Here is a 25814-nt window from a genome sequence, read left to right on the forward strand (position 1 = left end):
TTTAAGACCTTTAAGTGCGCCTTATAGTCGTGAAAATACGGTACTAGGTTTGCTACTATGATTTAATTCCCGAATTGCTGATCGCATATTCCGTGATATTTTCATAATTTGGTAGTGGCTAATAAAAACCGAAGTTGGCCCGCGAGCCACAGTTTGGAAATCCCCAAGAGGCATGTGTCGTTTATGAGAATTCCTGAAATAAGTGAAGGGGACCAGATCAGCTGGTGGTGGTGGGCGGGTTCAAAGAGGAGATGCACTGTAGGCGCAAAAACACGCACACATGGCAACCTTAAGAGCCAAGATATTATATTTTTAGTTGTAACTTGATAGGAAACATCCCATTACGCAAAGTCAAAGCTGTAGTCTTTGTGTCGCCTTGTTTTTCTTTTGCTCAAAGCTGTCCGGCAGTCTGGGTTGGGGTCATTTAACAAATCCTCTTTTATCTAATCCACTTAAGAATTTACAGGGTTTGTGGCGTTGGAAAAGTACTGTACGTTATTTTCACCGCGTAGTGGAATGCCAGACGAGAAAACAACAGTCTTTCGAGTTATTATGGTATGCATTGGGAAGCATATTTCGTAAATTCTTTCTGTAGTGGAAGAGCTGCAAGTATTGTTGTTGTTGTTGTTGTAGGTTTTCCCAAATGTTTTAGTAGGATTTAGGTCAAAGTTCGTGGTTTCCGATTGTATTCGCTGTTGCTTTTGGGCTTTGAGTTACAGAGGGTTGAGACCTGGCTATTCTGAAAGGTTGTCTGCAGACGCCACCACGGTGGTAACGTTCTTTTGCCTCCTGTGATTTTGGCGTCCCTTTGATGAAGGGAAAGGCCTCTAGCGCCACAAAGCTTCTCAGCATGATAGCACTTCCATGTGTTACTTCTCAAAGGCTGTTTGTTCCCCACTAGCCTTCACACAAAAGGTCATGGAAGGATATTTTGCGTTCCTTTAGTGTGACTTTCTCAAACAAATGCCAAATACTTGCTTAATAGACTTAAAATGATTTTTCCTCCATATGTTACGCTACCTCTGAATAAGGAAGTTTTACCACAAACGGCAATAAATGTTTAGTACATTTCATAAAGTAATTGAAGTCATTTACAGTTATTGGAAATTAGAGTTATCCTAAGGAGTGTGATTTGAAACAGGCAAATTGATTTTTTCACCATATGTTATGCTATTTCTGAATAAGGTTTTTTTTTTACCACAAACGGCAATAAATGTTCAGTACATTTCATAAAGTAATTGAACTCATTGACAGTCATAGGAAATTAGTTATCCTAAGGAGTGTGATTTGAAACAGACAAAATGATTTTTTCACCATATGTTATGCTACCTCTAAATTAGGATGTTTTACCTCAAATGGCAATACATGTTTAGTCCATTTCCAGATTGACTTTTTAAATTATTTTTTTAAAATTTTCTCTTAAAGTAATTGAATCTGTCATTGGAAATTAGACTTCTCCTAAGGAGTGTGATTTAAAACAGGCATTTTTAATTGACTGTCAACCTCTGCTATTCCCGATGAGTATAGTGAGTTTCCCTCCTACCGTGTTGCCCCGCCTCCAAGCCTTCTTCCGGAATGGGCACGGATCTAGATTATTCCGCTCTGTGGTTCCCCGTGGCATTGATGTCGCCGGGTGGATGTCGACGAGTATATCCAAGAGGGATTAGCGGCTTGTTGTGGTGGATCGGCCAGAACGGTGGGAGGCTGTCCACACACAGCTGTGTTCTTGGGGCTTTCATAACGCTTTGGCCTTTGGCCCCCCGAGACTGTCTTTGGCTTGAATTGGTCTCCCCCAGCTCCCCCCCCCCCCCCCCCCCCCCCCCGACCACCATCAACCCCACAGGGCATAAAGCTCACCGGCTGCAGAAAGAAGGATTGTTTCAGTAAACATTTGTCACATTACTAGCATAGGATTTGGAAAAATTTTGTATCTTGTGTACTATTGTGTTATAATTGTCAACACACCTTTTGTATTGGGATGGATTCGTCATTTGTCAATATCAGTTGGCAATGGCTGTGGGAAAAGAATGGTAGATAAAGCATATCAGACAGAGTAGTACAGTAATCCCTCAAATATTGCTAATAATGTAGACCAAAAATGTCTGTTAGTAAATAAAGGACTTACACTAAAACTCCTGTTAATAATTTTTTGGGGGATTTATATCAATCGGGAGGAAGTATTTTCAGTATTTATAAATGTTATTAATATACATTATATTTAGATATTAATACAGTTTTTAGATACACTTTTAGCTGTAATATTTAATAAATATACACTTTTTGATGATTGTACTTGTGTACAGGCACAAAAATACATATTGTGGTAGTAATACTGAGGGTGATCCTACATTGCAGTTTTTTTGTTTATCATGGCCATGTCTGGTGTACATTTGTGATACTCAAGGGATTACTATATTGTCTTTTACATGTTTTTTTTTTGGACTTGGCAACTTTTCCTAAACACATTTCGTCATAAACACATTAGAAAGAATGTCTTTTGGTACTTTTGCTGTTTTTCTAATGTTGCGGTTCTGCTTGGTTGTTGGAACTGTGTTTTTGCATATGTGCTGGTTTTGTGTACATATGCAATGAATTTGTATTGCAGGCTGGATATAAAAAGTACAATCCGCTAAAAGTAAAAACTGCTCCTTGTTTAGTCTGGAAACAGAGGCTGCCAACCAAGCGCCACTGTTTTATTTTATATTTTTTTCCCTTTAAGTACGCCTCAAACACTTTCTCAAATAAGTACAAGTTGCAACAAGCTCATTTTTTTTCTTAATGACGACCATTATCTGTAATCATCGTCCAAACATTCCTTGAAATTCGACAATTACACAATGTAGCTCTTAAAATGTTGACATATGAAAGAAAATTTGGATATTTTCCAGACTAGTTTTCTATACATTGTGTAGTTAGTCGTCCTAAAGCTTGTATTTGATAGGCTCAAGTCCCAAAGAGAAAAAAAAAGTGGAGAGGAAAGTCTTTGAGGACGAGAACAAAGAACTCCTGGACTTCCGATTGTAATTGTGACTGACTACAGGCTTCCTGAATTGGAGAACATGCACTTGTTCAAGAGAGCAGATGACAGCAGGAAAAGGAAACCTTAATGACCTTCATGGGCAATAAACAGGACATAGATCTTTCATGCAATGGAGCGCCTTACATTACTAAGGAATCTGGGATTCTTCATGGGTTGACAATGAGACAAAAAAAGACCCATAAAGGTTCTGGTGGAGAATGATGAAAAAGCACAGAACACTCCTTTAGAGCAATATCTTGTCTTTTTTTTGTTTCCTGAATACGTCTGCCTTGTCTCACACTGTTAAAATTCCTGACATGAACATTAGGGGTTGGACAATATATAGAAATGGTGATATATTGTGATACTTTGTATCTAAAGAAAGAGGAACCAGTAGGCTGCTAGCAAAATCTTCCACTAGAACAGACATATATGGACAAACTACGGCCCGCGGGCCACATCTGGCCCACTAGACCTTTTAATCCGGCCCGCCGACGTCGTCCAAATAAAGTTTTTTTTTTCCTCCAAGATGGCGCCGTCACATGGAAGCCAATGGCATTAGCCCTGTCCACTCTTATTTGTTTTTTTTGTATGTTTTACAGCCCCTCTATCTTTTTTTAAATGACATTTTAATATTTCTTAATGCATTCCTTTGTATTTTACTTTGTACTTTATACTTTTTTACTTTAATGAGTATGTTAATACTTTAGTCCTTTTTTTCTGTTTATGTTTCACATGTACTGTTAACGGATGCACTTTTTTATATGTATCGTATCTTGTGCTGACCCATCTGTCAAATTTTTAAAGTCAATGTGGCCCCTGAGCCCAAAAATTTACCCACCCTTGGTCTACGTTGTCTACATGCCGCTAAATTTGGACAACAACCACACAATTATCTTCTCCCACCCTTGCGGTGCCCCAAATACTTACCAGCCAACCACCAAATGGCACTTCTACATTGTTATACCTTGCTTCAACATACACAGTTCCATCAACCTGAAACAAAATAACCAAGAATATCGCATTTATCTTTGTTTACATTTGTCAAACGTGACCTGACATGGGTACCTGCCACTCACACACGATCTCCATTCAAAGCTTGACTTTTGAACACAGGTTGGGATGTTTGGATGATACCCAAACAAAAGAAGTGTTGTTCTCTATTCAGAGCAGTGGAGTCAGCATACAATACTGAGGTGTACCTCCCACTAGGGCTTCACTGTGTGAGAGCTATTCGGCACCCTTTTGCGGGCCCCCCTTTGCCCTCTTGCCAAAAAAAATTCTCCTGCTTTCTATTGTTCTGGCCTCCTCTTATCAGCTGTGCAGGCTCCAGTTTTCCTCACCACAAAAATCTTTCCGCTTTGCTCTCTAGAAAGAAAAATTGAAAGGAACATTAAAGGGAAATGCATTTAAAATACTTTGGAAAAAACAACTAAGGGCTTTTTAATGGAGGCTATAGTATTTTGTGCTGCTAAAACTAAATAAACACTATTGTTATCTTTTTTTTTTTTGGGATGACAGGCTTTTTAATTGATTATAATTGCCATGTAAGTTTTTGGTTTGGTTAAAGAGTGAATTAAATTTGTTTAGTTAATTTAAAAGTAATGCTGAAAATGTCAACATATACATTTTTGGTGCAACAATCATCTCCCATGACCAAAGCGCAGTCGGAGCTTGTCCAAGAAAAGTCTTAAAAAATGAAAAACGGCCTTCAGATAAAGCGTTAAATCCACAAACTTTTACCCAAGACTTGTTTTTTTTTTGGGGCTTTTTACACATTGAGTCTTTTGTTTTCTCAATTATTATTGGCTTGTATGAGTTTTACCTGTTGTGGCTTTTCTGGTTGTCCTTCCCTTGTGTGTTCATTGTCATCAATTCCTGTCTGTGTATTGAAACCCGTGTGTAAGTTTCTTCTGATTTTCTGTTAAGTCACTTCTTGTCTGGTGTTTTTTTTCCCCCAATCTTAAGTCTGTTAAGTTTTTTTCTTTTGGTATTTTTTCCATGAAACCTTAATTTTGTGTACCACTTATAGTCCGCAATGTCATATATTTCAACTTTGGATTGTTGAATGGGGTCATAACCAAGATGTATTTTAAAGTAGTTTAAAGTTAATCTAACATGACAAACATCAACAGTCAGCAGAAGTACGTACTATGGTATTTTGGTTCAAAATGCTGTGAATAGGAGTCTTAAAAACCTCATTGGAAATGGATTGTCGTGGTGGGATGAAAGTGCATTTTTGACGCCATCTGGTTGTGAAAAATGGAAATCCACAAGAATCGTAGTACAGATGAAGATGGCAAAATCAGTGGGACCTAAAAAATGATGGGAAAGCAAAAACAGGAGAAATCCACTATGAGTAACACAAACTTATATAAAGACATACTTGATGATTTATGAAGAATTCAAATGAAGATTATAGATGTGCAAAGACTATGTACTACTTACCTTTTATAAATGCATTTTTTTTTATCCCAAAACAAGAAACAAACTTGAAAAAAAATTCAATTGACATCTAAAAAACTGATTTGGACACATCTCAATTCCTATAAATAATCCATCGACTATCCAAAAAAGGCTTTCGATTCAAACACCGTTTATTTCAAGGCCACTGACAAATCTCCAATGTATAGATAATTAATTGAAGCAACAGCAAAACAGGCTTTTTTTTTTACACATTCAAGAGCAACAATTCACTGCAATGAGAACAAGACGTGCGTTGCCGTCTTGGTTTTGCATTCAATTAAAGACGGATTGAAACTTTTTTTTTTTTTTTGACGCCACTCAATACGAAAAACTACTGTAAGAGATGACAACACCGCAAAGTCTTTTCCTGTCAATGACAATTACAATCTTTCAATTTTTTTGAGCGTGCAAGTGTCCTCGTTATTGCAAAATTTAAACTTAATGCTCACGAGAACTTTCTCAACTTCACAAATATCTTTTGGACATTTACTCTTAACTTTAGACTGTAAAATTTGTTAATGGCCCAAATTTTCAGATTTCTGACCGGTTAGCCATATGCTAAAATGATAGCGGCTAATGCGGCTAATGCAAGTTGACCATATTATAATGTTTATCTTTGAAATCATTCTTATTTTCATAAACTTAATTTCTTATTCACATATGTAAACAATAATAATAACATTACCGCACCTTTTGCAACAATCTTTTAGCCTAAATGCTACATAAGCTAACTTTTCCCTGCTAATTGACATTTATTCGATATACTTGTAATGACATATTTTTTTTGTACAAAAACACTTCAAAGTTGTTTTAAATCAGATTATTAACTAACGAATAATACAATTTAAAACATTAATTAATTTTAAAATAACTTAAATTACTTTTTGGACCAAATCCTACTCAATCGTCATGGTAACAGGCTTGTCAATAATTGGCTGTTAAGATCCACAATGTTTATATATATTGATTACTTAATACCATCCATTTAGATGAATACAATAACCATCACTTTTCAAGGTACTCCATCACCCCCGCACACATTTTTAAACCCCTGAGCTGTTGCGTGCAACGCTTAACCCCACTCCAAAACATTTTATCTTATCTTAAATTATCTTACACACACACACACACTTACGCAGGCGCACACGTGAGGTAAAGATTCCGACTTTGACTGAGTGCTACTTCCACAAAATATTTTATCGAATTCTATCATATCAAATATACGACAAAGAACGTTACAAAAAGTGGTTACGTGTAGAATTTTTTTCTTTTGAACAGAAACTCCTTCTCAAATTTTGGAATTCTGTAAATACGAGAGACAACATGTTGCAATATTGTAAAAAACAGATAAATATATAACAACTACAAACCCAAAAAAGTGTAAACATTGTACCGGTACAAGAGCACAGGTGGCGACAGGTGATCGGGGGGTGAAACATCGATACGCGTTGGCCCATGGCGCGTTTTTTTTGTGTTTTTTTTTTCATTTTTGTGTTTTTACTCTTCCTCCATGGACTTTTCAATCTCCTTCAGCCTACGGACAAACTCCTGAGCCTCCCTGTCGCCCGATCGAGCGTCCAGCATCCGCATGATAGGCTTCTCTGCACAAGAGGAAATCAATCAAATTGTTAAAAAAAAATGTATCAGAATCATCAGGCCTTTTGACAGGAAGACTATTGACTCCAAAGTAAGACTTGAACAAGTTAGAAGAAGATTTTGAGGAAACTTTGACTTGAAAAAAGTCTACCAAGTAGGCTGCCAAAATTAATTGATGAATGGATGAAATATTTTTGGATCATGTTGATTGATAGATAGATCATTTTAGGACATTCAAATTAGTACAGATCTTCTTCAACTATTGATTTTAAAAGGGAAAACACAGGGAATATTCAAATAAAGTACAGACAAATAGGCGTAAAGACTTTTTTCCCACATCCATCAGGACTTTAAACTTTCGGTAGCACGACACACAGTCCCTTCTGTGTAATAACTTCGGCCATCCAAATAAATAGGCAGCCAATGAAGTTGTCTTACCGCTGGGTTTGTTACGAGACAGATGGAGGATGAAGGGCTGCACGCTCTTGCCGGCCGCCGTGGCGTTGGGCCTGCCCGGCCAGCAGAAATCACTGAGCGGGGCCACGGCTTCTCCGGCAAAGTCATTGGTCGACAACCAGTCGTAGTCCATCACGGTGAACGCCAGGCAGGCGAATCTGTGCCTGTACTGTTCGGGACTCACGTGGCTGCACCCAATAAATTAGTTTATATATACATATATAGTTATACATATGCATAAATATATATATATATATGTGTATATATATATATATGTGTATATATATATATATATATATATATATATATATATATATATATATATATATGTATATATATATATATATATATGTATATATATATATATATATATATATATATATATATATATATATATATATATATATATATATATATATATATATATATATATATATATATATATATATATATATATATATATATATATATATATATATATATATATATATATATATACACACACACACACACACACACACACATACATACACATGCATATATACACAGGTATACACACATATACACATACACATCAATACACACATATATACACATACATATACACATGTATACACACACATATATACACATATACATATATACACACACGTATATTTACACATTTCAAACATATGTCCCCAGTCAAGTCCTTTTTGCCCAATGAGTTAATTACCATTAATTGACTTTCTTTACCTTTTCCACCCAACCCTTAAATGACTACTAATTGTTGTTTTCCAATCATATATAATCTTGCGACTGGTGTAACATTGCCAATAACAGGTGGAGATAAAGGCTAGCGAGGAAATGACATTTACCAAGAAGAAATGGAATGTTGAAGCAATAACAATTTTTAAAGCACATAAGCCTCAACGGCGTGACCTTTAAATGACACGGGATGGAAGGAGAACTCACAAGTAGAAGAGCTCGTCAAACACGGGGTGTAACGTCTTCAGCTTCACCTGCGTTCGCTGGCTCTTGGCCAGTGGGAAGAGATGGTGGGGACACAGTTCCACGATGACGAATGGGTCGCTCAGACCTGAGAGGAGTGACAATGACAAACGGAAATGACAGAAAACCTAACTTCATTTGTTTTTTTGAAACGGCTACATGTACAATTCTGGAACCTCTCATTTTTTAACCTGCAAAAAGAAAATATAAGAAATGTGCTTCATGCGATTGTAGAGCATTTTCTCATGTTTTGCTAATAGCTTTGTACTTGAATTGGATTGGATAACTTTTTTCATCCCGTATTCGGCTAATTTCGTTGTCACAGTAACTGAGGGTGAGAATACAGACACAGAAAAAGATGTTGTAGACATAAATAGATAGGTAATAAGTAAGTTAATAAATAAATACATGAATAAACACATATACACATATATAAGCGCATTGCTGAAATATATATACACACATACACATATATTTACATATAACACACATATATATAGACATACATACACATACGTATATATACACATACATACACCCACATACATACACATACACACATACATACACATACATATATATATACACATACATACACATACATATATATACACACACATACATATATATATATATATATATATATATATATATATATATATATATATATATATATATATATATATATATATATATATATATATATATATATATATATATATATATATATATATATATATATATATATATATATATATATATATATATATATATATATATATATATATATATATATATATATATATACACATACATATATATATATATATATATATATATATATATATTAATATATATATATATATATATATATATATATATATATATATATACACATACATATATATATATATATATATATACACATACATATATATATATATATATATATATATATATATATATATATATATATATATATATATATATATATATATATATATATATATATATATATATATATATATACACATACATATATATAGGCACAAATAATACAACACCATCCACTGGATGACAGCATACTTTTTATGCAATTTGGAAAATTTGCAGTCCAACTTAATGAACATTTTAGTTTGATTGACATGTTTATTCCCCAAACCACATTTACCATTGGCATCCAGCGCCATGATGTCAGCAGCATGCAGGATTTCCACAGTCAACCTCTGCTCTGGCGCGTCGTAGTAGCACTTGACGCTAATGCGACCAAAGCGTGTGTGTTTGAGGGTTTTCTGCAGCAGACACACAAAGGCAACATCTCAAGAGTCGCATCAGGATATCTAGCAGCTTCCACAATAGACGGGGTGAGGTGATATATGCAAATCTATATTTAATGAGATGCAATGCAAAATGATTGTAGATAGTTTCATTCTAATTGACATGTTATGAATAGGAATGAAGCACTGGGGAAATTTGTAGAAAATAACATCAAATCTGCAAAAGGTCTGACATCCAGATCGATAGCCAGCCAAGCGGAACTCACCTGCAGGGAGATCTTTTCCAGGTAGTACTGTTCGATAAGTTCGAAGGAAGAACATTTATTCAGCTTTAGTTCCTCCTCCAAAGCCTTGGCGGACATGTTTACGAGAAACAGACAGAGATGCACAATATTTTCATTCTCTTTTGGTCATTTACATTCATTTTAATGATACAGGATGGCTATTTAGTTGGATCTAAAAAATAATAAATGACAAATAATTACACCAAAAAAGGAGACCCTTTTCTATGTAATTTCTATTTTTATATGACGTCTTTCATTCTGACTGTAAACACAAAAAGCATTTTTTTGGTTGACCTTGTAGTCTCCAGTCTTCATATCTTCTTGGGATAAACCATTTTCTTGAAGGAATTGCAATAAGGTCTACAAAAGCAAACACATATTTGATCTCTTAATGATGACACTGAGCATTATGGTAAAATACTCTAGCAAAAAATAGGGTTGAACAAACCTCTACAGTGTACTGGAACCGGTTGTAGAACTCCACTTGGACACCTCGGTTCTCTGTGACTGATTCCAGGATCATTCGCAGAAGCAGTTCCCACAAACTCAGCAGAACCCTAAAATATGATACACATACTCCTCAAAAATCATTCTTTTGTGGCATCTTATTCATCTAAAACAGATATTTTAATATTTCCTAATACATTCCCTTTTTACTTGACTTTGTACTTTATACTTTTTACTTGAATGATGAGTATGTTAATACTTTAGTCCTTTTTTTCCTGTTTATGTTTCATATGTACTGTTAACAGATGCACTTTTTTATATGTATCGTATCTTGTGCTGACCCGGCCCATCTGTCAAATTTTTAAAGTCAATCTGGCCCCCTGGCCGAAAAGTTTGCCCAACCCTAATCTAAAAGAATAAAAATCAGCGTCTTATAGTCCATAAAATGCGGTCACCCATCCATTTTAAATGTATAATTTCAATTTCATGTTTATATTCATGTATTTTTCTGCTTCTGTACTCGCTTTGCAAATCATTGCAAGAACACACATGCCCTGGGGGAAAGCAATTAGACAGAAGGTATAATTATAAATCATAATGGTTGTGCTAATCATGCATTGTTCCTATTATAGTACAAACATTTGCAGCGAAGGCGAGGTGAGAGGCAGTAATTACCGTGTGAGGTTTTCCTTCACTAACGTTTCCGTGAGTATGACCATCGTCTCTTGCAGGTATTTCATGAGGGGGGCCACGGCCTGGTGACGGCAACACAAATACATACACACAAACGCACACTCTTACACACCCGAGACACACGCTGCAGAAAATGGTGACAAATTGATTAGAGGGTTTACATCGTCGTTGTTGATGGAGTCAGGAGACAAGCTGATGTGCTGGATATAACGCCGCAGCTCCGGCACCATCTGCCCAGAAACAACACTCGCTATCCAGGGGTAAGAACACCACTGACATGCACGCATTTTTTATATACAGTGATACCTCTGCTTACAAAATTTATTTATTATAGTAGTAAGTGGTGGCCCATTTAAAATGTAAAAGCTCTAATTTGTTCTAAGGTTCCCAATGGTAGCCCCTAAACCAGATCGGTGTAATTTCGTATTGGGGCATTGAAATTCATAACCTGAATATTTCATATTTGTAAGTAGAGACGTTTTTAGGTAGAGACGTTCGTAGGTAGAGACGTTTGTAAGTAGAGACGTTTGTATTTAGAGACATTTGTAAGTAGAGACATTTATAAGTAGACATTTATAAGTAGACATTTAAAAGTAGAGACATTTATAAGTAGAGACATTTTAAGTGGAGATTTGTAAGTAGAGATTTGTAAGTAGAGATTTGTAAGTAGAGATTTGTAAGTAGAGATTTGTAAGTAGAGATTTGTAAGTAGAGATTTGAAAGTAGAGATTTGAAAGTAGAGACATCTGTAAGTAGAGACATCTGTAAGTAGAGACATCTGTAAGTAGAGACATCTGTAAGTAGAGACATCTGTAAGTAGAGACATCTGTAAGTAGAGACATCTGTAAGTAGAGACATCTGTAAGTACAGACATCTGTAAGTACAGACATCTGTAAGTACAGACATCTGTAAGTACAGACATCTGTAAGTACAGACATCTGTAAGTACAGACGTTTGTAAGTAGAGATGTTAGTAAGTAGAGCTGTTTGTAAGTAGAGCTGTTTGTAAGTAGAGCTGTTTGTACGTAGAGCTGTTTGTACGTAGAGCTGTTTGTAAGTAGAGGTTTTATTGCATTACACATAATATTAATTGTCACAGCTGTACCTTGTCTGTGAGCAGCGCCATGAGTCGCATGGCTTCCCTATGCAGGTCCTGGTCCATGTTGAAAAGTTGTCCATTGAGGGCCTTGAACACCTGCTCTTTGCCCTCAGCGCCACATGACTCCTCCATGGCTCGCTCCACGCCCGACCAGTCCAGGTCGCGGGGCAAGTGACCCAGAAAGACGCGGACGTGCTCCACGTCGTTTAGGGCCACGCACAGCTAACCGGGTAAGCCAGGAAGACGTGAGCAAGGAGGGAGACAGAGAAAGAGGGTGGAGGTGGAGAGAAGGCCCAAGGAAAAGAAGCAGGGCTACAGAGATGGGCAGGGTTTGGCTGTGAAATGATGATATTTTTTCGGCTTTTTGCAACGTCACGCTGATGTCCTCCCGCTGGGACGCGGCGCATGGGGTTCTCTTTGCCATTTTCCGTACATGCCGTGGGCCGGCGCCATGGGCGTTACCTGAACTATGAAGCTCTTGGGGTCCCGGCCCAGCTGGCTCCTCTCAATCTTGCGCGTAAGCATCTCGGAATAAAACACGGCCTCACTGCAAAAGTTCTGAAAGGAGAAAGACTGAGGTTTGTCAGCTGGTAGCAGAATTAAGAGTTGCCATAACAACATGTTAAAGTAATAACAATTATTTTAGCCATAATTTGCTTATTCCAACCAACTTTTCAATTAACACTTGACATTTTAATGGGCAACTCACGTCGGTTAAGCGGGTGACAAAGATGAAGGCTCCTGCAGAATCCGGCCAGGCCAGCTGGAGCCAGATATCACGGACTTCTCGGAAGCAGGTTGTCACTTCCATGGCTGAAGAGCTGTGTTGGCTTTGCTGAACTGCTTCCATCTGATAAATAATTAAAAACACATTATGCAGCGTACTTTTTTTTAAATTTAATTTTACTTAAAGAAAGTAACATAACTAGCAATGGTAATAATAAATGTCACTTCTTACCTTTAATGGCAAATTACAATAATTTCTAGACCATAAACTGCACCCACCAAAGAAAATATTCATAATTCAGACAGAAGATTAGAATTGGGGTTTGAATGTCAAAAAAATTCAATAATAGTATTTATACTTATTTTAAAAAATATTTTAAAAATACATTCTCATGAATTAAATCATTTTATATTAAAAATTACATGTAAAAATTCCATTATTTCCCATATTTAAAATCTATATATGAATGAATGAATACATTTTCATATTAAAATTTACAGGAGCTAAAATATACATACAAATATCCCATTATTAGCCACATTTAAAATTAGCATTCTATTTTATCACATTACAACCATCAATATATGAATGAATGAATCAATTTTTATATTAAAATTTACAGGAGCTAAAATATATGTCAAAAGAAAATCCCATTATTTCCCACATTTAAAATTGGCATTTTATTTTTATCACATTACAACCATCAATATATTTTGATAGACTAGTATGTAAGTGTTCATTAAAAAAACTATTTTCCTGTAGAACTCAGTTGCCCAAAATATCCCATCACAAACACAAGAGTTATTGCTTTTATACGAAGCAATAATCCTTGATATTTGCAGAAGGATAAATCCAAAATTTGTTACTGGCAGCACACTAAAAATAAAAACATATCCGTTGCTTGGTCACAGAAAAGCAATCACAAAATGCGGCCCCGGTGGAGGAGAGGAAGCAGAGATACATCGCCATGGTTACCGCACTTGAGGATGGAGTACTAAACTCTCTCACCTTGTCAGTTTCCACCGATTTGCAGATCCTGTCACATGACCTTTCGTGAACAATTTGCAGGAACTTGTGAATGGACGACTTGAACCAGTTGTGGAATACGGTTAAGGCCAACATTTTTGCATCTCTACAAGGGAAAGCGGAAGAAGAAAATACGCCAAACAATGAGAGAGTGACTCACGGCAAGTACGAACAAAAAGTATGCCGTGAAAAATGAGAGTGAGGGAGTCGACGGCACGACACACTTGAGAGGGAGGAACTCCCGGAAGCCTTTGAGGCTCTTCAGCGACACGAAAAGCTCAAAGACCGTCTCTCCCATTGTCTGCGACAGTCTGGAACTTTCCTGCTCCAGGGTGCCGCAGAGTCTTTCCATGGCCAAGTTAACATCATCAGCAACCTGAAACCAGATGAAAAAAATGATATTGGAATAATTTTTAGGTAAATATTTGTCCCTCTGGAGTGCCTGAGATTAACATTAATTAACAGTGTCAATCATTTTGAAAAAACTGATACGAATGTAGCTAGATTTTGATGTACCGTATTTTCACGACTGTAAGGCGCACCGCATTATATGGCACACCCTCAATGAATGACATTTTTTCCATATATAAGGTGCACGGTCTATTTTGGAGAAAATTTAAGACTTTTTGGTGTGCCTTATAGTCGAGAAAATATGGTAATTGCTATTGACTTTCAGGTATGAAGCACTCACTACTTTACAGTCACCTCTAGAGCCAGCCATTGTTGATGTTTAGGATTTTTTTTGTATAAAATCTTGCAGTGGGAGAGGAGCTATATGATGGAGGATTTTGTAAACTAAGATGGCATCTGCATATTTAACAGTATTGTTTCAGTTCAGGCGTTTGTGTTTTTTTAATATCCGACAGTGGTGGTTTTTCGTTTTTGGTTTTGTTTTTTCCATATATAAGGCGCACTGGATTATAAGGTGCACTGTCTATTTTGGAGTAAATTTAAGACTTTTAAGTGCGCCTTATAGTCGTGAAAATACGGTATTAAAGAAAGGTAAAAGAGGCAAAAGGTGCCCTTGAAGTACTATTGTATGATATAAGCAATGTTTCCTCTAAGCAATTGCACAGCAATCATATGGCGCGCAGTAAATAAAAACTTTTTTATTTTTTATTTATTTTTTTACCCCTTTCCCCACGATGGCTCCGTTTAAACGGCAGCCAGAGGCAGTAGCTCTGTCCACTCTTATGTTTTTTTGTGTTTTACAGCACGTTTTACATTGATAAATTAGAAGGAACATTGGATATAAGTACCATTTTTTCCAACTGTCTGTAGGTCACACTGAAGAAATCCACTTTGACAGCACTGTAAAAAAAAAACAAATAAAAGCCAAAAAAGTGAATATTAATCTCCACCAATTTAGCCAACATTTCCAACTTGGTCACCTGTAGAAGAGTTTGTTGTAGATATTCTGAGCTCTTTGCATGTCTGTGCAGACGGCGTCCACCACCACAACCAATTTTTTTAGCTGCTCCTCCAATGACTGCATTAGAAACGTATGATTTTGAGCATTATGGATAATTAAGGACACCATTAAGCCGAAATCTTTTCTACATTACCCCGTCTTCTGGTCTGTATTGTGTGATTAAATTCTCGTACCACTCGGAAGTTCCTTTCTGGTGAGAAGATGAATATATTTGCAGTAGTGGGTGAATACAAATCAAACTCTATTTAAAAGGACTTTAGAGCATCATTTAGTTTGTTGTGTCATTACCTTCACGGCGGTTGTGATGTCCAAGTGGAGCTGGTTACGCAAGGGGCAGACGGTCTTAAAGGCCCGCATGTTTTGCATGTAACCGATCCCTCTGGTAAAGGAAGACCACTAGTTTGAGTCTTCTTACAAAGGTGTATTAGTGCAGGTTTTTGTTGATGTGTAAAACCAATGGCGTCTTTTGTTTATGTTTTACTTCACTCATTGCCAGAGTTGCTCTAAAAATGAACAGTTTTTACATTAACCTAACAGCAACTTTGGTCATATCTATTTTATTTTTTTGGGGTACTGGGAATACTTTTTCTTGTGTAATTTAGGCATATTGTCCCGTTGCTCGGACGTTTGGTCGCCGTTCTTTTGGCCGCTGGTCAAATGGAGAGTTTACTGTTGAAACCAGCTCTCAAAATGATATTCATGAGAGAGAGAGTTTAATATCTAAGAGAAAGAGTTTATTTATCCAAGTACTGTTTAATATCTAAGTACTGTTTAATATCTAAGTACTGTTTAATATCTAAGTACTGTTTAATATCTAAGTACTGTTTAATATCTAAGTACATTTGACCGGCGACCAAACGTCCGGCGACCAAACGTCCGGCGACCAAACGTCCGGCCACGATTCTCCCATACTTAGATTTATCGTCGATCCGTAAAAAATATATTTTTAATGTCTGTTGCAGTCAATAACATTAAATGAGTTAACAATGAACCAATTCTTAATGGTTGGAAACAATTGGCGACCCCTGAGTGACAAAAACGAGTGGGCAATGGAAAATGGCCATGTTTGAGATCTGCCCGGTGGCAGGCGCTTGGTGTGAAAAGGTCAGACATGATGTGAAGCGAAGCGGCGCGGGGACATTACCTCAGCATGAGCTCGTAGCGCGTAACAGCGGCGGCGCTGGTGCAGGGGAAAACCTGCCTCATGTTCTTCATCAGGCCCAAGCAGTGTTCCGTGTAAAGCCTGAAACTGTCGGACAACTGCCTCTCCTGAACATAGGAAGTAGCCCCGCCCCCATTTAAGAGATGATCGCCCCTTACGCCCCCGCGACGGACGCCTACCAGGTCCCCTCTCACAGAGGGAGGGTCCCACTCTGCATCGATGGCCCTCAGGAGGCGGAGCAGCAGGGAGTAGCACACCCGTTGGGTTCGATGATGGCCGCTGTAGCACTGCCAGCGACTTGAGCAGGAAAATGCAACGTTTGAGTATGTTAATTGCTATTTTTATTTCAATAACTCCACAATGGAAACTCACATTATGGCCTGTTGGAGACGGGAGAGGTCGGTTTGCACGGCGTGGTGAGCTAGTAACGTCCACGCCGGGGGGCTGACCTGCCCGTTCCAGTTGTATGGCTCGCGCTGGAAAGGCATGTCAAGATGAGGCTTCTAATTATACTGTATTTTACTTTGAAAAGAGGATTTTTGAAGTGCTTGTATACAAATATACAAACTGGGAAATTTACCAACTATGTAAATCTTGCATTTTTAAGGTTAGTTTCACGTTTCCCTGTAATTTTAAGCTCTTTTTTAATATTTCTTGATTGAGACCCTCCCACTATGGCAAAATAATTTAGTCTTTATAGCAGAGGCGGTTCTGGCAAATTTGGTGGCTTGGGTAGAAGAAAAAATTAAATTTAACTACTACAGTATTTTGCTGTTTAATATACCTCCCCATTTAATATACCCAGGTATATTAAACGGCAGGGGGTATATTAAATGGCGCACAAACAGGAAAGTACGATCTACTAAGCACTCTTTATGCCATAACAGGGTGCATCAACGTTTTGCAGACTAAAACTACTTACTGCTGAATTTTAATGAATTTATCTATAATTATGCCCCCATGAAAACCATACAAATCTTGCCAAAAAATCTGAGTAGGGTATACTAAATAGCGCACAAAGGGGAGGTTCAAAAAAGCAAAAATCATTTAATACATATACACAAGTATATTAAATGGCAAAATACCGTATGTAAATCTTGTATTTTTTTTATCCAGAACGGTTAGTTTCATGTTTTACGTTAAGGAAATGTTAAATTTTGATTAAATCTTTCTTGATTGACAAAATAAGTTAGTCCTTAGCAAATTTGGTGGCCTGGGCATTAAAAAAACAATCAAATCTGACTTTTATCCCGATACCATTACGTATTTACGAGTCAATCATTTTTGCACTACACAGTATCTTCAACCCCTTATCAAAATGGCAGCTTTAAGCCTCTCATTATCTATTGAAAATGTCAACGACGGTCATTCAAAATGATGTCAAAACTCACCTTGACATGAGCATGCTCATACTCAACAATCTGACCCAGTAGCTTCTTGTGTACAGCCACATTGGACTCTCTCTTGGACAACGTAGTGTCCCTCTGTATCAAAAAAATGAAGGCATAAGCGCTTTCCCTCCGAATCAGCAAACACTTCCTTCACATACCTGGCTTGTGAACAGCTTTAATATCAGGTGACATTCCCCTTGCACTTTGGAGGCACTCGAGCGAGGCTCCAATTTGAACCAGGTGTCAAAACCACCAACAGGAATTTCCTGCCATAAGTGTAAAATCAAACCGCTGCAGGGAATACTTTCATTTCCAAATAGTCATATTATTTCCCCTCACATTTAAAGAAATGTTGATACATCCCAAGAAATCGTCGGCATTCTCCTCCGAGCCGGATGAAGACGATCCATTGGCACGTACTGACTTTGCAATCTGCTTAAAATACCTGGCAACAAATTCCTATTGCTTGAAAAGTTCCCAAGTGTAGATACATATCATTAAAAAACAGTTATGGCCATTTATTCTAACTATAAACCTCATCTTTGTCACGATTTGTGTGGAAATACCTCCCCATTCCTCGAAGTCCGCTGACTTCATTGAGTTTTTTGCAGGCCTCGGCCACTGAGACGTCATCATCGTGGTCCCTGTAGAAAAAAAAAATAACAATAAGCCTTCTTCTTAAGCCTTTTTAGGGCATTTGTTGTGATAAAAAAACTCCCTGATAATAACCTGGCAACCACATAAATGGTTTTCATCACTTCTGTTATTGAGGCCAATATTTGGTGACATGATGTGATTGATATCCAAATATGTGGATGCCAGATCTTGATTAAAAATCTGCTATTTTTTATTATTAATCATCTTACCAAATATCCAAATGCAGCAAGTCATTGTGGACGTCATCCACTTCACTGTGGAAATAAACACAGAAAAAAAATGCTCACTATCTATTTAATCTTCTGAGTCATATCTCATTATAATCTTTCCTATCTTCTCAAAATATGGAAAGAAAATAGGCAACTCACAAAACAAAGTGCTCATCCCAAACAGGGTTGAGCGTCTCTGGCTTGACTTCGGTGACCTGGATGCACCTAGCTGGCAACGCTTCCTTAGTACTGGAACGTTTCTCCAGTTTATCCTTCCTTTTTCTGAAACTGAACTTTCTCTCTTTCTTCTCCTCGGGTTCTTTTGGACTCTGGCCTTCCAAGATGCCCAACATGCAGTAAGGGTCACTATAGCCTGGACACAAACCAAAGTTTGAAGTTCAGATACAATGATTTCTTCAATCTAATTTAAAAGCAAAGCTAAAATAATAGGGGGAATTGTTTGGAGGAAAAAATACAGTCCTGTTTTTTTTATAGCAGAGTACTATGGTAACAAATGTAATTATTAATAGCAAATTGTTTTTTATTCTTCCTCCAAACAAGCCAGTTCATCCAATTATTCCACTTTTGCACAGTAATGTTTCCTAGGCCTTCAGAGTATTTCTATATTAACAATTTGATTATACTCTATCGAGTATTCGATTCACAATCCTCGGTTTATAATTCTTTTATAACACTCCTTTATATCAAGCACAATTTTCCCAAAACCACCAAACAAAAACACTCAAACTTATTACATTCTTCCCACAACAACCAATTGCAATCATCCAAACAATCCACAATTATCTAACAAAAACCAAACAACTCCATCAAATGACTTTAAAAAGCTTTTCAAAAAGGCACAATGGAGAAATAGATTCAACTTTTAAATTTCTCACCATTGGCGTCCTTAGCCAGTAGATTCTTGGCTTTCAAAACAGATGCGCTCAAGGAAAACGTTGCTCTCTAAAAAAATAGGACAAAATATTCTTTAAATATACATAAATAGGACATAGTCCCATTTTCACAACTATAAGGCACACCACATTAAAAGGCGCAGTGTCAATAAATTACGTATTTTAATTTTTTTCCATATATAAAGCACACTGGATTATAAGGCGCCCTGTGTGTATTTTGTAGAAAAGTTCAGACTTTTAAGTGCGCCTTATAGTCGTGAGCACACATTTGTTGAAATATATACCTTGGATTCTTGCACTTTCTGTAGTATGATGTCATGTTCTTCATCGCCCATATCAAACACCTTTTTGAAGAAAGGAAAATAGAATGTTTTTTTTTAGTATAAAAGGGCAGTCTGGCTGGCAGCTCATGGGAAAAGATTCAACACACTACGAATAAAAGCCAGTTTCTGCAGACACAAATAAGCCTGCAATCTCTGCCATGGCAGGAGAAGAGATAACCTATCGCGGCTTAGTTTGTTGCTTGTCTGCTAATCAATAATTTGCTGTCAAGAAAATAAAGCTAATGGGAATGAATCAACTGCAACTAGGTGTGTTAAAAAGGAGTTATTCATTATTACCTGCAATGAAGTTATCACTTTCAAAGATGAATTGACTCTATAATATGTTTATCAATAATAACGTACCTGTCGCAGGTATGCAAAAAGTTCTTCATCACTGGTCACATGTTCTGCTGAAGGAACCCCAACTCGGTTGATGACCGTGTAAACAAGTTCCTCGTAGATTAAATCCAGCTATGTGGATGAAAGAAAAACATTTCATTTTTGATATAATATTTAGATTTTTTTTTTAATAAATGGATTAAAAGAACTGGTTTAAAAGCCCTGAATATTCTGTTTTTTATAGATCTAAAACAATGGTTATTTTAGCTTTTTTTTAAATATATTTTTAGATTTTACAAAATGATTTTTGGACTAAAAACACAAAAAAAATGGATTAAAAATGATAATTATTGATTTCAAAGGGGGAAAATCAGGGAATTTAATATACATTTATACTCTTTATTTTAATTTGATCCTAAAACAGAAAGTTGGCACTCATGATTTACTTTCCCGGGCCACACAAAATGATGTGGTGGGCCATATTTGGCCCCCAGGCCGCCACTTTGACACCCACACATGTTCTAAAGTTCTAAACCATCAATAAGTGTAAGTGAGTGAATGGTTGTTTGTCTCATTGTGCCCAGGGATAGCCCGAAAAGTTAAGCGGCATAATAAAAGTATGAAAAAAAATGAATAGTTTAACAGAGCAATTGTTTGCAAAATATTAGAAAATAGCATTTAAAGTAACATTTGAGAGGTGAATAAGTTCAATCATGTGCAATCGTAATTTAATTGCAAAATTTAGTCTTATAAATAACTAGTTGTTTCAATTATAGATAAGGAAAACATAGAAAATCAGAGGTGGCCAAACTTGTAATTTCATTTGTAAAATGAAGTAAAAATAAATGAATAAATAGTGACCAAACCTCAGTTCTGCTGACTCTCTCTTGGATAAAAGCCTGGTCCACGTGCTCTTGTGGTGGTGGAACGGTGCAGGCTCCCCTTTGACACTGTGATGGGAACAGTTTGATAGAATCAATCCTCAATAGGCCCTTGAGAGGAAGACCTCATGTCGACTTGTCGAGAGGAGGATGTTCTTCCTTTACATTTTCCACATTACATTACACAGCACTGCAACTCAAAGTGCTCTGTCTTGTTTATTTTACATTTAAGTCCCCCCCCACAAAAAAATAGTCCAGACTCTGACTGACATTGACTTTAAAAATTTGACAGATGGGCGGGGTCAGCACAAGATACGATACACATAAAAAAGTGCATCCGTTAACAGTACATATGAAACATAAAGAGACAAAAAGGACTAAAGTATTAACATACTCATCACTGATTATTAAAGTAAAAAGTATAAAGTACAAAGTAAAGTAAAAAGGGATGTATTAAGAAATATTAAAATGTAATTTAATAAAAAAGATAGAAGGGCTGTAAAACACAAAAAAACAAATAAGAGTGGACAGAGCTACTGCCACTGACTCCCACGTGACGCCGCCATCTTGGGGTAAAAAAATAAAAAATAAAAATACAAAAATCGGACAACGTCGGCAAGCCACATTAAAAAACCTAACAGGCCAGATTAAAAAGCCTAACGGGCCAGATTAAAAAGCCCAACGGGCCAGATTAAAAAGCCTAACGGGCCAGATTAAAAAGCCTAACGGGGCCGTATGTGGCCCGCGGGCCGTAGTTTGCCCATGTTGCTCTATAACCATTTCTTAAACATTTGTGTGTGACAATCTCCTTGTCAAGACGGTAATAAATCATCAGCATAAGCGCGGAGGCAGAAAGGAAGCAGCGACAGCAGCTCACTGACAAACTTTCAAAACAAACGTTCGACCCTTCTGTTCGCAGACGTCAAGGGCCGCGGCGCTGCCCACTCGCTTCTCGCGAGCGCGTGTGATTTTGACAGACGGAAAGGTGAAAGTCGGTCAGGAGGTTACCTCGGCTTGGCCGGCTTGCAGCATGTTCTCCTGTTTTTGTAGAATGCTGTTCATACGTGCAAAGAACTCCATGCTCTCCTCGGAAATTCTGCCAAAAAATAGTGTGGTAGGATTTAATAAATGGAGATTTTGAGAATCAATATGCAGTAATCCATCTAGACTAGACAATAGTACAATTTTCAAAAAGTGTATTATATCTATTATATATTACAAAAAGTTGCATCGTCATTGATGGTGGAAGGCATGTGTCAAAGTGGCGGCCCGGGGGCCAAATCTGGCCCGCCGGATTATTTTGTGTGGCCCAGGAAAGTAAATAATAAGTGCTGACTTTCTGTTATAGAATCAAATTAAAATGAAGAGTATAGATGTATATTACATTTCCTGATTGTCTGCCTTTTAAATCAATAATTGTCATTTTTTAATCCATTTTTTTCAGTTTTTAGTTCAAAAATTATTTTGTAAAACCTAAAAATATATTAAAAAAAAGCTAAAATAAACATTGTTTAAGATCTTTAAAAAACGGACTATTCAGGGATTTTAATCTAGTTATTTTAATCCATTTTTATAAAACAAAAATACTTCATTTTAATTCGTCCTCAGTTCAAATGGCTTGGTCATCTACCCGCGGAAAACCCGGTTAAAGTCACAGAAGAAGGAGGAGCCACACAATTGGAGGTCTCGCCATTGGAAATTGGATTTATATGGTTAACTCTAAACTCAGCCCAACATAACCATAACATTTTTCTTCCCACTCAAAAGATGGTAGCTCGACCGGGTCGCTCTGCGTGGCCGCCATTAGTCTTCATCAATACCCCCGGGTTTGCCATCTGCTCCCCCCGCCATGGCGAGGGTTAGTCAACGGGTGGCGCCAAGGATGGGCTGCCACACGCCCGCTGTGATGCGATGACGCCAATAAAAGGGAGCGTGACGGGGGCTTCACATGGATTGGCTCCACCAAGCATAATATGACGACGGAATGGGAAACATGTGGGTGGCTGGGGATTCGGGAAAAAGGCTGATCTTCGCAAGCTCCACTGCTGCTCGCATCAGAGGTGATTTCCATCCAGTTCAGCGGGAGATGATGGAAAGGTTCCCGGGGAGAGCTATTTGGAAAGGCTTGGCCAGGGAAATTCCAAAGGTGTCAGATCAGGTTCCACCGTGCAATTTCCATATTTTTACGGTTTATCTTTGTTTAAAGTGATTCCAAAAATGGAGTCCAATTCCTTGGTGTCAGACTCAGGTTGGTTCGTGGGCCGTTTTAACGTCATCTTGATTTCACGTGGGCCGGACTATTTTAGATATAATATTTAGATTTTTTATTTTATAAATGGGTTAAAAGAACTGGATTAAAAGCCCGGAATATTCATTTTTTTATAGATCTAAAACAATGTTTATTTTTGATTTTTTTTCTATTTTACGAACTAAAAACTGAAAAAAATGATTAAAAAATAACAATTATTGATTAAAAAAGGGGGAAAATCTGTAAATTTAATATACTATTCATATCTATACTCATACTACTTTTAATTTGATCCTAAAACAGAAAGTCAGCACTTATGATTTACTTTCCCGGGCCACACAAAATGATCCAGCAGGCCAGATTTGGCCCCCGGGCCGCCACTTTGACCCCTGTGGTTTAGGGTTTCAACAAAAAAAACGTGGATCTATAAAAAAATAATATAGTTTCAAAAAAACACTTATGATTTACTTTCCCGGGCCACAAAAAATGACGCGGCGGGCCAGATTTGGCCCCCGGGCCGCCACTTTGACACATGTGGTTTAGGCTTTTAACAAAAAAAACATAGACCATTAACAAATATAATAATATAGTTTCCAAAAAACATGATAAGATAATGGTTGCTACAATAAAATAAAACGAAACACGCACATTGTCCAAGTAACCAGAATAAATAAAGTGGATTGATGTTGCTAGGAAACAGCTTGCTATGTTGTTTTGATGCCAGTGTATTTTTCAGAATTTACTTGGACGCTTCAATTAGGTTTTCCCCTCCCGTCTGGGTTGGCGAAGAGATGGGAAGCACACACGAACACAGTTTGTTGACAAAGTGGAAGTGACAAGGGAGCCAGTCGTTTTCAAACTTCAACGTCATGTGGCAGCACCAAGTCAGCAATTACCCCGAGCCCGCATCACTTTTTGGCGACGGCATGAAAGACCATGTGAAGCCTTCCGTTCAAACACAATGCCTTTTTTTTCCTGTTAAAGAAATCCGATTGTCACACGCTTGTCACTAGCGTCGTATCAACTGTGCAGATTTTATCGCCTCTGGATGATGTGCGTGACAAAGGACTAATACCCTATACCCTCCCTTATTTCTACACCAATGTGCTCTAATTACACAATTGATTAGGCAGCAAGTTTTCACCGATGAAAAGCGCTCATATAGAAAAATATTGCTATCTTCAGTGGCTCGTGAGAAAACTAAAAAATGTGTATAATAAAAATAGAACAGGATTTGGTAGCACATTTTCAATTGGAAATCAAAAATATTACTTATGTAAGAGCATTGTTTCTTTTAAATAATATTTCTTCTCAAGTTGTCATTTTAAAAAATGTAAACACAATATTTGGTGAAAATAATACTTGAATATGAGGAACATTAAATGAGTTTTCTCCTAAAATTTTAAATATTTTTTAAAGAATTTCATCTGATTTTCATATGATATGTTATTATTATTATTATCTTGCAATATAATGTAATAGATGACCATATTATGCCAAATATTTATATAAATATCACCCAGTTAGTGTTCTTTTATGAAAATAAAACATATTTCCAACTATTAACTTAACATTTGGCACAATTAGTGCCAAATTTTTCATTACATATTGACAATAATTATCACCTTTTGCTATAATTTCCCCAAATCCAACCATTTTTTTCTTATTGAGTATCTTAATCAAAATTAAAAAGCTTTTATTGTCATCATACACAACTGCGTATAACAAAATTGTTGGTACTACTCCAAAAAATGTGGTTTCCCATTAAAAAATGATGCAAAAAATAATGCTCGGCAAAAAAGATGGATGCATCCAAAAATTAAGTCCATAATATCAAAATGTTAACAAACTAAGGGCCTTGTGAACCTTTTGCCATTACAAAATTTCCTGTTGCCCACTTTTCCTCACCTCTCTGGGGGTCCATGGCCCCAGTGTAGCGATCTTAAGCACTGACACTGATTAAAAAGCAGTGGCACGAAGCAAACAAACCTGCTAATGAGATCCCTGGCAAAGCAGAAATGCTAGAGTGTCGAGATTGTGGCGTACAAAACAGCACAAAATCTACATTTCCCTCCAATACAAATGATGTACCTGACCCTTATCAATTTAAGACAAGTCTAAATTGGTCCGAATGGCCAGCAAAGATCACCAAATCAAGATTTAATGGCGAGTTTTCGTT

The 25814-nt window shown here is 36.9% G+C and overlaps 1 protein-coding gene and 1 long non-coding RNA gene across 2 annotated transcripts in view; both read right to left on the reverse strand.

Moving 5' to 3' along the window:
* Positions 1-1965: 1965 nt before the first annotated feature.
* On the reverse strand, positions 1966-4194 carry LOC144208822 (uncharacterized). The gene is made up of 3 exons (XR_013328927.1): positions 4099-4194; positions 3950-4015; positions 1966-2014 (listed from the first exon to the last, which is right to left on the reverse strand). It is a non-coding gene; the product is annotated as an uncharacterized LOC144208822 (long non-coding RNA).
* Positions 4195-5604: 1410 nt separating this feature from the next.
* The window catches only part of baiap3 (BAI1 associated protein 3), a 29839-nt gene continuing 9629 nt past the window's right edge, over positions 5605-25814 (reverse strand). Inside the window, exons 3-34 of the mRNA XM_077734211.1 lie at positions 22396-22483; positions 21373-21456; positions 20531-20638; positions 20129-20188; positions 19827-19893; positions 19090-19303; positions 18931-18975; positions 18631-18708; positions 18404-18509; positions 18223-18330; positions 18065-18157; positions 17046-17149; positions 16853-16970; positions 16656-16780; positions 15800-15890; positions 15645-15701; positions 15471-15568; positions 15339-15390; positions 14304-14455; positions 14062-14185; positions 13036-13176; positions 12789-12884; positions 12333-12548; positions 11390-11458; positions 11211-11290; positions 10537-10645; positions 10383-10448; positions 10071-10154; positions 9699-9819; positions 8492-8615; positions 7520-7725; positions 5605-7086 (exon numbers count right to left, since the gene is read on the reverse strand). Of these exons, the coding sequence (XP_077590337.1) occupies positions 6983-7086; positions 7520-7725; positions 8492-8615; positions 9699-9819; positions 10071-10154; positions 10383-10448; positions 10537-10645; positions 11211-11290; positions 11390-11458; positions 12333-12548; positions 12789-12884; positions 13036-13176; positions 14062-14185; positions 14304-14455; positions 15339-15390; positions 15471-15568; positions 15645-15701; positions 15800-15890; positions 16656-16780; positions 16853-16970; positions 17046-17149; positions 18065-18157; positions 18223-18330; positions 18404-18509; positions 18631-18708; positions 18931-18975; positions 19090-19303; positions 19827-19893; positions 20129-20188; positions 20531-20638; positions 21373-21456; positions 22396-22483 (3388 nt within the window). The 3' untranslated portion in view covers positions 5605-6982. The remainder of the gene's footprint in view (positions 7087-7519; positions 7726-8491; positions 8616-9698; positions 9820-10070; positions 10155-10382; positions 10449-10536; positions 10646-11210; positions 11291-11389; positions 11459-12332; positions 12549-12788; positions 12885-13035; positions 13177-14061; positions 14186-14303; positions 14456-15338; positions 15391-15470; positions 15569-15644; positions 15702-15799; positions 15891-16655; positions 16781-16852; positions 16971-17045; positions 17150-18064; positions 18158-18222; positions 18331-18403; positions 18510-18630; positions 18709-18930; positions 18976-19089; positions 19304-19826; positions 19894-20128; positions 20189-20530; positions 20639-21372; positions 21457-22395; positions 22484-25814) is intronic.

This window comes from Stigmatopora nigra, chromosome 15, assembly GCF_051989575.1.
Source record: "Stigmatopora nigra isolate UIUO_SnigA chromosome 15, RoL_Snig_1.1, whole genome shotgun sequence".
Lineage (NCBI taxonomy): Eukaryota > Metazoa > Chordata > Actinopteri > Syngnathiformes > Syngnathidae > Stigmatopora > Stigmatopora nigra.